General features: G+C 36.7%; 1 protein-coding gene across 1 annotated transcript in view; it reads right to left on the bottom strand.

The window, feature by feature from the left end:
• The window catches only part of Agbl4 (AGBL carboxypeptidase 4), a 1,414,634-nt gene extending 1,401,336 nt beyond the window's left edge, over positions 1–13,298 (bottom strand). The window contains exon 1 of the mRNA XM_015485024.2: positions 13,092–13,298. Within this exon, the coding sequence (XP_015340510.1) occupies positions 13,092–13,125 (34 nt within the window). The 5' untranslated portion in view covers positions 13,126–13,298. The remainder of the gene's footprint in view (positions 1–13,091) is intronic.
• Between the last annotated feature and the right edge of the window lie 601 nt (positions 13,299–13,899).

The raw sequence follows: 13,899 nt of genomic DNA, 5'->3' as shown, positions 1-13,899 counted from the left end.
GAACCAGGTGCTTTTTTTCAATATCTATTTTATTATTGCCCTTTCCCACATCATGGAGTTCTATTTTGTTTCTTGAGCTCATACAGACCTAGATTAATGTTTTGCTGATCAGTTCTATTTTTTGACTATAGAGTTTTTAAACATTGCAATGGAGATTTCACCTGTAAAAAGTTATAAGGCCTTTACTATTATGTTATTTGTTGTATGTATTATGTGTGCACACTTGTTTTTTGTGTTGTATGTTTGTATGTACATATGTCCATATATCATATATGATGAGCGCTCATGAAAAAATGGATCCAAATTTTTTTTTATTCACGTGATTTAAATGATTTAATTTAAATTGGGTAAACAGCTGTTGAGGATTGTTTTAATATGTGAACAAAAAAGGAGGTTAACAGATCTATTTGTTTACTTTCACCTTTCCTTTTCATTATTTTTAATAATTCTGTTCAAGATAATGTAAATTTTTCAGAAAATTGTTTTCTTCTAGTGCCTTCTGGAATGTTACATAATTTTTTCTTTAGCCATTATTGCCAGAATTCCTATCTTCATCTCAGTGCCGGTGAAGACAAAGATAAAACCAATCTACAACTTCTGCAATAGCTATCACTGAACTGCTTGCAGAACTTGCCTGGACTATGTATCACTTGTGTGCATTGTGAAATCACTTGTATGCATTGTGAACTATCTGTTGGTGCAGCAACTTGTGGTAGTGTTGGGGTATTTTTGCTGATGGTGTCATCGGTGGTACAATTTTTCCAAAAGGAGCCGTCAATCGGCTTGGTGTTTCCTCCTCCCTTCTGCTTGTGATGGTCATTCAGCTAAAATTTGGGAGCCAACAGAGGTGAGGCAAAGAACCTCCCCCCCCCCCACACTGGTACAAAGACCTATCCACACATGTGGCTGTATGCTGGACCGGTAGTCAATGACAGGTAAGATCCAATTGCAATGGTACCAACCAAAGACAGGAGGCTGATGCCTTGAGGTCAGCTCATCTGATGACGGGTAAGGACCATATGTAGTATTGAACAACTTAAGGCAGGCATGGACCCTAAGCCACATGCTTGTTGTTTAAACATAGAGGGGTAGATGTTGAGAGCCACAGCCAAAGGGGCCCCAGCAAACTTCCAGCTACCAGCAAACTTCCAGCTGCCAGCTGATGATTGGCTTACGGTGGCCCCAGCAAACTTCCAGCTGCCAGCTGATGATTGGCTCACAGCGGCCCCAGCAAACTTCTAGCTGCCAGCTGATTGGCTCCTCTGCAGTGATGCTCATTGGGCTGTTTCCCTGCCCTTTCAGACCACGGAGCTGCTCATTGGGGGACTTTTTTTGGCTCCACCCACACGACCCAGCCAATCGGCCTCAAGAGCAGAAGGAGTGGGGGGGGTTGGGAGGCTTGTGGGAAGCTGGTGGTGGCAGTTGGGCTCTGAGGGAATTCCTGAAGATCTCATGTGGTGTGGCATGTGTTCTAAAAATAAAGTTTGTTTCTGCTTGATAAGTGGCTTGTGAATTGTGTCAAGCCAGACTGCAGCAGTCTTGATTTTTAAAAAAGCCTAAAGATTATCAAGCTTCTATATATATATCCAATAATTTATAGAAAATACAGAAGACTGGGGGCTGGGGTTGTGGCTCAGTGGTAGAGTGCTCGCCCAGCACACGTGAGGCACTGGGTTCCAACCTCAACACCACATAAAAATGAAGTAAAGATATTAGGTCCACCTACAACTAAAAAATAAATATTTTTTAAAAAATAAAATAAAATACAGAAGATAGAAGAATGTGTTGAACTTATCATGTGAAAGCAATCAGCAAAATCCAGGCAAACTACCTGCCTTCTTAAAAAAGTGGCAAGAGAAAATAAAGATGTAGCAAAGAAACCATATAAAAAATAATAAAATTAAAAACTAACTAGATATTAATGTGAAGAAATATTACATGCTGTGATTTTATATATATATATATGTGTGTGTGTGTGAGTGTGTGTATATACACACACAATATATGTATATGAATAAATATGAAAGGAGATGTATTCTACCTCATTCCTGAGAGCAAAATTTATATTGTCAATAGCCACTGAGATGAAAGAAACACCACTGATTCACATCCATCTTTGATGTTCTTATTGTAAATTATTGAAGTTCAGGTTTTTGTAGGCAGTTGTCATGTATTCATTCTCTCATCCAAAAACAAGGCTTCACTAAATAAGACTCTACTAAAGTAATTTGAAAGAGTGGTCATAAGTTTCAGTTGAATAGATTAATCAAATGGACCAAAGGTAATTGCCTTATCTTTTGCTTACAAAATCTGTTAAAAAGATACAATATTCCTAAGGCAGCCCAGAAACTGCACTAGTTTACTCAGATTTATTTCCCTTGTGTCTGTCCCACTTCTAACACATGGTCATAGAGACTAAAAGAGACCTTTTACCTTCATGCTCCTACCCTTTTTGATTAATACCACATAAAACACTGATAAGAACCTCAAGTTTCTTATACGCCTACTTTTTTATGGAAGCCAATTTAAATTCTAAATATCTTAAAATAACAAATAATCAAAGTTACATTCCCAAGCCCCAAGAAAGTTAATGTGGTAGGAAATGGAAGGTTCTACTCATAAATCCAATCAGAAATTCACTCACGCACTACTTAGTGCCTGATGTAAATTTGCTTATAATCTCATAAGAAAAAATATACAAACTGAAGAAAGATAAATACAAAATAACTGGAATACAAGTAAAAATGTGTAAGTATGGTTCAAAAAAGGCTATATAATTAAACAACTTGAAATAAATATGTTTATTTAAATTCCATGAAGCTATTTATGCTTTTCCAAAATAAGTAATTAAAATTTGCAAGGAAAAGAAAAAGACAGCTTCAGAATTAAGAAATGTAGTAATTCCCTGATGCATCCAAGGATTGGTTTACTTTTCATCAAAAGCAATTTACTCAGATTCAGAAAACTAATATGAATAGAAAGTGGATTTTAAGCCCTGATTTCTCATTTTAAAAACTACAGTATTCAAAAGACAAACTAGATTTCTAGAAATTTTATATACATAAGTATTTTTTAAATTATATTTCCTAGCCTCTTTTTTCTCTTTGGCACTAAATATTCATAAAACTCAAGGTAAGTTGGCAATGGTAAACTGCATATCCATTTTAGAACTGAACTAGCTAAGAACCAGAGCCTTCTGTTCACCTGCCAGATAAATTATAGCCAAGTAATAAAAGAGAGAGAACAATGAAGAACAGAAGGAAGAAAGAGCCAAAGATCTAGGGTTTACTCAGTAAGCTAGTCTCTTTTATATAACTGGAGCAAGGCAGGGGTAGGCAAAGCTTATAGCACAAAAATTCAAGGAAAGCTAGAGCTAAGAGAGTTTTCCTAATTTCTAGTTTCTCTGAAAAAGAAAATGATGTGATTCTTAAGAAGATACAAATCTTTAAAACATAATAATCAGCTACATAAAAACATTTAGCTTACTAGGACCAAAACAAAAGGAATTTATTCAGCTGATAATACTGAACCCTGCTTCTGAAAATAATTTATCAAAACTTTTAAATTTTCAAAATATTATTCAGAGCAGACACCCACAGGATAAAGACACTTCTGTCATTTTAATAGAAATAAATCTCATTCACATTATTTTAAATGAGTAATGTGTTTTTACTAACACATAATGGGTAAGTTAGCAACTTTTGATAATCTAAATGTGAAATGGCATTAAAATTAGATAACCAAAGAAAATTTCATTTACTACATTTCATCAGAATCCAATGTACATTAAGTGTAAAGTTTTCTGGGAACAACTTTTTGCCAAATTGAAACCACTTTAAAAGTGAGGGTGTACAAACAATAAAGAATATTTTCCCACCTTCCCTCTTTCCCCAAAAGCAATCTAACTCCTGGGATCATAATAATAATCCACTCTCTCAGAACATAGCCCTTCATATTTCAATTAAAAATATATGCAAACCAGGTTCTGTGGTGCACACCTATAATCCCAGTGGCCTGGGAGGGTGAGGCAGGAAGATTGCAAGCTCAAAGCCAGCCTCAACAACAGCAAGGTGCTAAGCAACTCGGCAACCCTGTCTCTAAATAAAATACAGAACAGAGCTGGGGATGTGGCTCACTGGTTGAGTGCCCTGAGTTCAATCCCCAGTACTCCCTCCCATAAAAAATATATATATACATATATATGTGTGTCTATATTTACATATGTATATATATGTATGTGTGTGTGTGTGTGTGTGTGTGTGTGTATATATATATATATATATATGCAATACCTCAATTATCTAGAGTCCCTTAACTGAAAAAAATCAATTAAAAATATACCGATCTAGTTACGATGAAATTCTTCAAGTAACAAAAAGAGGTTTAGCTAATTCACTATGCAACACAACTGGGAAAAATGTGACAAATATGGATTCAATGGAAGGGAAATTTCTCTTCTTTAGGACCTTATTAAATCAAGTTATAGGAGCTAATAAGACTAAACTATACCAAAAGCCCCTCCTCAGAATAAAGGGGAATGTTGCTTTCATGAAGTTGAATACACATATTCTTTAATTAAGTCAAAATAAAAGAACCCACAAGATAAGTGTGCTTTTGTCACTCTAACAGAAAGCTTATTAAATAATAAAACTCAAGTACCCCTTTATTAAATCCTTTGATTTTTCATCTAGCTTTGTACATTTAATATTGAAATTCAAATCAAAGACCCCACAATGTCACTAAACCTAAACTGAGATAAAGTCTTTCAGTATCTTATAGGAAAGTCAAAAACATTTACAACAATTTTTATCAGGCTGCAAAAAGTATACAAGCATTTTCCAAAATCACTGCTACTTTTGTGGTAGTATATAGGTAGTGACATGACTAAGATTAGAAGATAGAATATTACAACTTAGGATCGCATTTCTAATTTTGATTTAAACTACTAAGTTCTTCCTAATATATTTATGACACTAACACCAAACTTCCATCCATACACTGCACATTTATAAAATTGCTTTCTTGCAGCAGCTGGGGTAGCTATATAATCAAAAAGGGTCTTCAAATACAGAAAGCTGCATGTGTCGTGGAATGGAAGACACTAATTAATCTAGTGAGTTAGCTTAAGAGTTTTCACTATACTATATGCATGGATGCACCATCACAACTTTACTAGGCAAATGATTAGTATATTCATTTTAAAGATGATAAAAATGGGGCTTAGGGAAGCACTGTTATATATTACATGGTAAAATTGAAATTTTAAATCTTATCTGTATAATTCCAAAACCCATGACCTCTTTCATGTGCTATACTTCCTAAAGAGACAGACATCCAAAGAGAGTTTTAAACATGTGTGTCCCATTCTAGTTCACCAGTTACTTTGTACCACATTCAACTAGGATATTGTTTGTAAAATGCCAAAAGTTACTCGATTTTTCCTTTATGTGTCACTACCCTCAGTGTTTAAATTTAAATATTTATGGATTAAAAAGTCTTCATTCATTCGATCCACAAATACTTACTGAATGCCCACTATATACCAAGCCTGTGTTAATTGTTACTTAAATCCATTCTCTACCTAGAACTAATTTACTAGATAAATGCATGAATTTCTAAGATGAGAAATTTTGATAACCCCATGGTTAGAATAATTAGAAAATCTGTGCACTTTCTGTTTAATGTATTTGCCTGAAAAGTAATGTACGCATCAACTCTTCCTATTTAAGGAAGAAAATATGTGCTATTCTAATCCTAATATGTGCCATCCCCTTCTATCAGTAGTGATATTTCATAGCTAGGGAATAAAGTCAGGAGAAAGTGGAAGAGTCCTATCAGTCAGTATGGACTTAACAACCAGATAGACCTGGTTCTAATTTTAATTCTAGTTCTAGTAATTACTGTTTGTATAGCCTTAGTCACATCACTTAACATTTCTGCACCTCAATTTCCTCATCTGTAAATGTGAGATAATTATACCTGTCTTGCAGGAACTATGTGAGACTTACACAAAGTATATACAAAAAAATTGCCTAACAGGCACACTCATACTTTGCTGGTGGGACTGCAGATTGGTGCAGCCAATCTGGAAAGCAGTATGGAGATTCCTTAGAAAACTTGGAATGGAACCACCATTTGACCCAGCTATTCCACTCCTCAGTCTATACCCAAAGGACTTAAAAACAGCATAGGACAGTGATGCAGCCACTTCAATGTTTACAGCAGCACAATTCACAAATGCTAAACTGTGGAACAAACCTAGATGCCCTTCAATAGACAAATGGATAAAAACATTGTGGAATATATATACAAAATGGAATATTACTCAGCATTAAGAGAATTAAATTATGGAATTTGCAGATAAATAGATGGAGTTGGAGAACATCATGCTAAGTGAAATAATACCAAAAAACAGGGGCCAAATGTTTTCTCTGATAAGTGGATGTTACTCCCTAATTGCTAATTGCAGGAGGTGGGGGGCGGGGATGAGTGGAGGAGCTTTGGATGGGGAAAAGAGGACAAGGGGAGGGGAAAGGGGGGTAGGTAAGATGGTGGAATGAGACAAGACATCACTACCCAAGGTACATGTATGATAGCATGAATGGTGTGACTCTACTTCATGTACAACCAGAGAAGCAAAAAATTCTGCTCCATTTGTATACAACGACTCAAAGAGTTTTCTACTATCATGTATATCTGATAAGAACTAATTTTTAAAAATGCCTACCAGGGCCTAGGGTTCTGGCTCAGTGGTAGAGCATTTGCCTAGCAAACGTGAGGCACTGGGTTGAATCCTCAGCACCACATAAAAATAAAATTATTTTTTTTAAAAAACTGCCTGACAGAAAAGAGGTACTCTGCAAATGGGAAAAGACTGACTTACTGAAATAACTTTCTTTTTAAAGATTATTTGCATGACACTTACTTATTTATCTTTATCCATTTTAGGGCAGCATATTACTTTTGATTTATTGAAGGACAATCAGGAAACTGGGTTACAGTTACAGTTCCTCTTCTTCCTGGTTGTACAACCCTGGGTACTCTAACAATTTAAGAATAACAATTCATATGTCTCTTGCTGGATACTGCAATCTTTCTCACATCTTCTGACAGGAGAGCAAGAATGGAAAGAATCTGAGCTTTGGAATTAGAAAGACCTGCTTTTTAGTCACAAAAACCTGAACTAATCACTTAATCTCTCTTGAACTACCTATGTAATCTTAACTTCTTTCTTCAGATCTATTGTGAAGAAAAATGAGAAAAAGTATAAACAAAGTAAACTATGAAGAAGCTAAAAGATAAACTAATAACCTGAATAATTTAGGGGCCTGCATTTACTTTAGACCTACTCTAACATAGACATGTTGTTAGATCAGCCACTTCCACCAAAGTACTCCCACTTTTAAGATGTCAAATTCTGAAACAGAACATAACTAATAAAGAGAAAATTTCTTAAATTGAAATCATTTTCAAATTTCTGCACTTGCACAAAGTATGCATTTTCATGGGAGAGAAGTCATTGTTTTGCATCAGATAGCCAAAAGGATCGCTGACCCAAGAATGGGGTTAGGGCGATTTAGTCTTTAAATCTGTTAAAAAGTGAGTAACTTCCATCAGTGTTCTAATCAAACTTGATTCCCTCACTTCACAACTTTCCTCTGCACGTGTTTCTTTCTCTGATCTTCATTTCTTCTCTTCACTCCTAATACCTCTGCCTACCACCTTCATTGGACTAACTCCTTCTCATCATTCAAAATTCAATTCATCTATTCCCTTCCTCTAAGAAGCCTTCCTGAACTACCATTTCTATCACCCCCAGGCTGTCGTGGGAACATTCTAGAGTCTCAGAATTCTGCATATAACTTTATGCTTCAATGGGAATTTTCTAATTACCTCCTCCTTGCAAACAGGGACTTGGTCTAATACATCTCCAAATTTCCAAAATTTAACACAATGCTTAGAACACAGAAAGTAGTCAATATGTTTTTGAATTAACAACTAATTTTAAAAATGAATATCATACTCCACAACATAGTGGTTTCTTTTACAGAACCATGACACAGAGTTTGATATATTACTTTTGTAATAAAAGTAAGGAAGCTATAATTACTGGCAGGTTTTGTTCTGCTCCCTTCCCCCCATAACATTGTTGAAAATATTTAGGAATTTACAGTCTTAAATAAAAGTTTTCAATCCTATGCAAAATTTTAGGAATCCTTCTGTATTTCCTTGTTTTGTTTTTTTCCAGTTGACATGCAAGTACATTATTTTGAAATCCAGTTTAAAGACTCCAAGTTTCAAAATCAATAGTTCTTAAGTATTATATGGCAAATGAAAATATCTTCCTTTAGAGTTTAAAGGAAATTTCTTTTATGGATACCATTAATAAATAGGGAATATTAAAAGCAAAGATAAGAATATTCCCATATGGTAAATACTATCAATGAATTACTTCAAGCCTTCACACTTGCAATAATTTTTTATAATCAGAAACATCAAACTCATCTAAAAATGAAATTTTTCCTTAAATCAATATTAAATTTAAAACCTACATCATTGCTGAAATTGAACAACTAATAAAAATAGTCTGAAACTCACATAAAACTGTGCTGTTCTTAAATGACTCAAAGATAAAACTGTGATTGTGTTAATTGGGATGCAAAATATTGACATTCTTCTGACCTTTTAATGTAGTATATAGTTCTCTAGTATCTCTCATTGAAGTGACTAAGCTAAGATGCTAAAATTAAAGCCAAATATAACATTCATAAATCTCAGGAATATAGACAATATCAGAAGGACTTAAGAGAAATAATCACATAAACTTTCTGGCCAACAAGAAAATATTTTCTGTCCCAATACTTTAAGCATCTTTAATAAAACTATGCTTACTTCCATTACAGAAGATACATAGTTGACAAAAACAATTTGAACTTTTAAAAACATTTCTAAAAAAATATAAAAATTATGTAAGTATACATTCCCTCTTCCACAATTCAAAAAACCTCAAATACCTAACTTAGGCAATAAAACTAATTTGGTAGCAAAACCTGACTCAAATTGATATGAAGCTGTTAATGATTTATGTTCACTTAGTGCAAATGTGATATTAATGTGTTTGATTACAAAGCACATTCCCATACTCATTCAAAAAGTTCCCCCCCCCAAAAAAAAAACTGCCTTTTGCATCTATGATCTACTTACAGAGTTATCTACATGGTTGAAAAAAAAAAAAACTATCTTAGGTGTCCTTTCACTCCTCCACAAAATTCTTCAAAATTCACTCCACACAGAGACAGGTTCCATAGTTCAGGTAAGGTTTCTACATTCTCCAAATCTTGGTACCTACCTTTTCCTATGACATCAAAGCAATTACATCAATAAAGAAAAAAAAATCTTACATTCATCATTGAATGTTTAAAACTTGCTTTTATGTTTAAAGCGTTATACAATACATTTGAAAGTTTTTATATTTGAGCTTCAAGTGAATTAAGAAAATAACATTTATTGGGTACTTAAGTAATATTCACAACTATCCTACAAATATCATTCTCAACTTACAGATAAAAAAACTGAAGGTCAGAAAAGTTGAACCCAAGGTCCATATCTAATAAGACAGAGAAACAGTACTCAGACAAAGATTTGAGTCCTAGTTCTTTTCACTTCATTTTGCTAGAACATTAAGCTCAATTTAGACTATTTCCTATATGGCAGGAATTTTCATCAAGACTGACTTTTTCAGTGTGTAGAATTGTTGTAATACAAACAGAAAGCTAAATAATAAATCCAAATAATGCTAAAGTAATCTGGAAAAGTATAATTTTGTATTAATTCTTTGCAGGTACTGAGAAATTTGCTCAACTCTCTGTGCCAAAACTTCTCCACATATAAAATACTTAGAATACCTCAGAGAGGGGTTATAAGGCTGAAGTGACTAAAACATACATATATACTTCTTGGCACAAAATAAACACTCCATAAATTTTAACTGTTATGATGAGAAATCCTCAGATGGCCATATTTTGTACCAAGTGACTTTAGCCAACAATACCTGAACACCTAATCCAAAGTCATTCTTAACACTGAACTTTCATCTAGTGGTAAAAGATGACAAGTGTCAATAAAATTCTCTCAGAAATCTGAATTAAGAAACAAAGACTTGCGGCTGGGATTGTGGCTCAGTGGTAGAGTGCTCATCTAGCACATGTGAGGCACTGGGTTTGATCCTCAGAACCACATAAACATAAATAAATAAAATAAAGGTATTGTGTCCAACTACAACTTAAAAATATATATATATATATTTAAAAAAAGAAACAGGGCTGGGATTGTGGCTCGTGGTAGCGTGCTTGCTTGGCATACATGAGTCTCTGGGTTCAATTCTCAGCACCACAATACAAAAAAAACAAAGGTCCATCAACAATTTAAAAATATTTTTAAGATGTGTTTTAAACGTTTAAAAAAAAAGAAAAACAAAGACTGAGATAATTAATAGTGACTCAAAAGATAGATTACCTGGCTTTTACCCTCATCAATTTTCACTCATTCAAGTTACCAATGACCTTCCTGTTACTATGTCTGGCTTTTCATTCTTCATTTTATATCACTTGTCAGGATTCAGTATAAAGAGTATTCCATTTATCTTGAAGTATTTTTTGACTGTACTCTGGTTATAATTTCTCTCTTTAGAGGGAACTGAAATATTGCAGCTATTCAATACTTCATCCCAAGCCTGGTGTTTCTTAGGGCAGTTTCATCCATACCCATGATCTCTATTTCAAAAAAATTCTCTCCATGACAATTCAAATTTTCTTGTAAATTCAACTGCTTTGCTAATGTCTCCATTTATTTGTATGTCTTAAAGATTCTTCAAACTTCCTAAATCTAAAACCAAATTCATGGTCTTCCCTTTCAAACCTTGCCAAGATCCTCTCCAATGCTCCCTATCTCAGTAATGACATCTGAGCATCCAGGTGCACAAAATAGAAAAAGAGATACCTACCTCCTCTTCCCTCAGTCTCATATCCCACTAAGTCCCATTAATTTTATCTCATAAATATTTTCAATTCCTTTCTTTATCTCCAAGCTTACCTTCTAACAGATCTTCTTATATTCATTCTTGTATACTTTATTCCCTCTGCTATAGCCAGAATTTTTTAATGATTCCAATCATGTCATGTTCCCCATTAAAATCCTTCAATAGTTTCCCATTAATCTTGGGATTTTTTAACCAAAACTAATAACATAGCCTACAAAGTACTTAAGCTTGCCTCTTCTCTCCCCACATTGCCCTATGAACACCCATACTTGTCTCTTTCCAGTTCTCTTACATAGCATATCATGATTCCACCCATATTAAGGTCTTTGTACATGAGTTTCCCTCTACCTAGAGCATTCTTTGCTCTTCCCTTCATTTATCTAATCCCTTTCATATTTCAGCTAAAATATTACCTCCAGGCAATATCAAGCAATTCAGTTGTTCCTTTAACAAATATTATATTAAGAAGACATTATATATACTGTACATTAAGTAAAGTTCTAGATGTGATAAAAATAAAGCCTTTGTGGAGTTTACATCCTAGGAGGACAGAAGTAATTATAAATACAAATGAGTAAATTAAATAGTAGGTTCAAAGGCAATATGTGCTATGGGAAAAAAGGAAAAAAAGACCAAGGTAAGAAAATCAGGATCAGAGAGTTTCTAGAGCCTAACTTGTTATCTAGCAAAAAGCATTTAATAAATATTTATTGAGTACATGAATGAATAAAAAAGTGAGCATGTTCAAGTTATGGGGGAGCTAAAACTGTACAATGAGTAAAGGAACTACTCTGTGGAAGAAACAAAGATGCCATTGAAAAAATAGAGACAGACAGAAACCATGAAGGGGTCCTGAAAGATAATGATCCCTTGAACCATTCTTGATGGTTTCTTGTAGTTTCCAGTTCCATTCCCTGTATAGCCTTACCAACAGAAAACACACACACATACACACACAGAGAGAGAGAGAGAGAGAGAGAGAGAGGGGAGTAATTCAAGTGGATCACTCTTGTAACCATAATCTAACAAATACCTAATTAGGATGCAAATACAAGGTTATATGTGTACACCATTTTAACAACCCAACACCATACAAATCCCAAAGTCATTAATTTTCTATACATACACTGATATTATCCCTTGTATTAAAGTTTCAGTTCTTCAGTCCTCAGGCCCTTTTAGGGATAAACTCCCTCCCACATATACAAGGACTATAAAAACCCTTGTTTTCTTCCATGGCCATTTAAGACACCTGAGGTCACTATCTCTCTTAAGCCCAGCCACAAGAGTCCCCCAGGAATAGAATCCTGGGTCTACCTCCCTATCAGTCTCCCTGCCTTTAAATGGTATCTTACACTCAAAGTAGTGAACATGCACCCCTTTGTGATTTTGAATGACCTTCAAGATCCCATATGCACTCACTTAGGCTCCACCTCCTTTTAGCAGATTCCTAAAGGGGCTGGGTCTCTGGAAGTCCCCTCAAGCCTCTGGTCTTTTTAAAGACCCATACAAAGATCTGTACACTTTCTCTGTGGCCAGGGGAAATCCTGAGGATCCTAGTAAACCTCCCCTTCCATGGCACTGTCTGAAATTGAAGTAACACACCTTTCACAAACACCTGCCTCCTCAGAATCTGAGCCTCCTCCCAGCTCCAAATCATAACCCTGCAGGGATCCTTCCCATGCTCCCACCAGACTGTGTACACCCTCTCCACGACGCGGCCTATCCCTAGGATTAGCCCCCACCACAAGTGCCCCTCAGGATTAGAGTCCTGGGTCCTCCCTGGGGTCCCAGCCCTTTCCAGGCCCATGCTCACTCAAAAGTGTGCACACCCCCACACACACATTCCCCTGCCAACAGGACTTCGAGGTCCCTGCCCGCCACTCAGAGGGGTACACACCTCCCTTGACCCCTGACCCTGAAGTCATAACCCCACCGCTCAAATACATAGGGGCTTTCACTCTGGAATAGGATCATGCCAAGTCTCCTCTTTTCCCAGGCCCAGGACAGCAGTGCCACCTCAGCTTTCCCTGAATCGACCGCCCCCACAGACCTGCCTCAGGCGCCGTCTGGCTCCGCTCCGCCATTTTTGTTGTCCCTCAGACTCCGAGCCCACGCGAAAACCTTGGGGCAGTGGGGAGCGGGCGGTGGGATCCTGGGGCTGACAGGAGCTCCCTCAGGAAGACGCGGCACGACGGTTGCCAGGGCAACGGGCGGCCGGCTTGCCGGCGCTGGCGCGTGGCGGGGGGCGGGGCGGGAGGGGCGGGCTAGGAGGGAGCATGCGTCCGAGGCCCCGCCCACTCCCCCCGGCCTGGTGCCTGCGGGGCTGGGAATGTTCACTGCTCGCGCGTCGTAGCTACCGCGTCCTGGCAACTGAGCATGCTCCGCCGCCCCTAGGGAACCCGGGCTCTGGTGGGCTAGGCTGGCACCGGGGTCCTGGTGCTGTCCACAGAGCCTGAGTTGATGTTTCTATCGTTAGAGCTCAATTCTGAGACCTTAGGACAGGTTTCTTGATTTCCCAGTGCTTCTTCCCCTAGCGTGCCTGACATTCGTCGATATGCTAGGTGACTTATGTATTCATTTCACCTTGAAAAATAAAGGTGGTGTGCCCACTTCAACCCAGACACGCAGAGGTCCAGTGGTTGTGGCTCCTTTCCCCTCTTCAACCGCACTTGCCCCAGTTCTGGAAAAGACTTTTCTTTTGTTGATGTAGGGATGCTCTTTCCAGTCACTGTGTTCTAAGACCAAACTGGAAGGTTATCCTTTCCTAGCTGGCTCCCCTCCTATACATAGTTCTCTGTACATTTTCTTGACCAAACATTTTTTTATATATATACAATGCTTTATGCATTATTTCCTTC

This window comes from Marmota marmota, unplaced genomic scaffold (assembly GCF_001458135.2).
Source record: "Marmota marmota marmota unplaced genomic scaffold, marMar, whole genome shotgun sequence".
Classification (NCBI taxonomy): Eukaryota; Metazoa; Chordata; class Mammalia; order Rodentia; family Sciuridae; genus Marmota; species Marmota marmota.
This window is presented reverse-complemented; position numbering and strand designations above follow the sequence as displayed.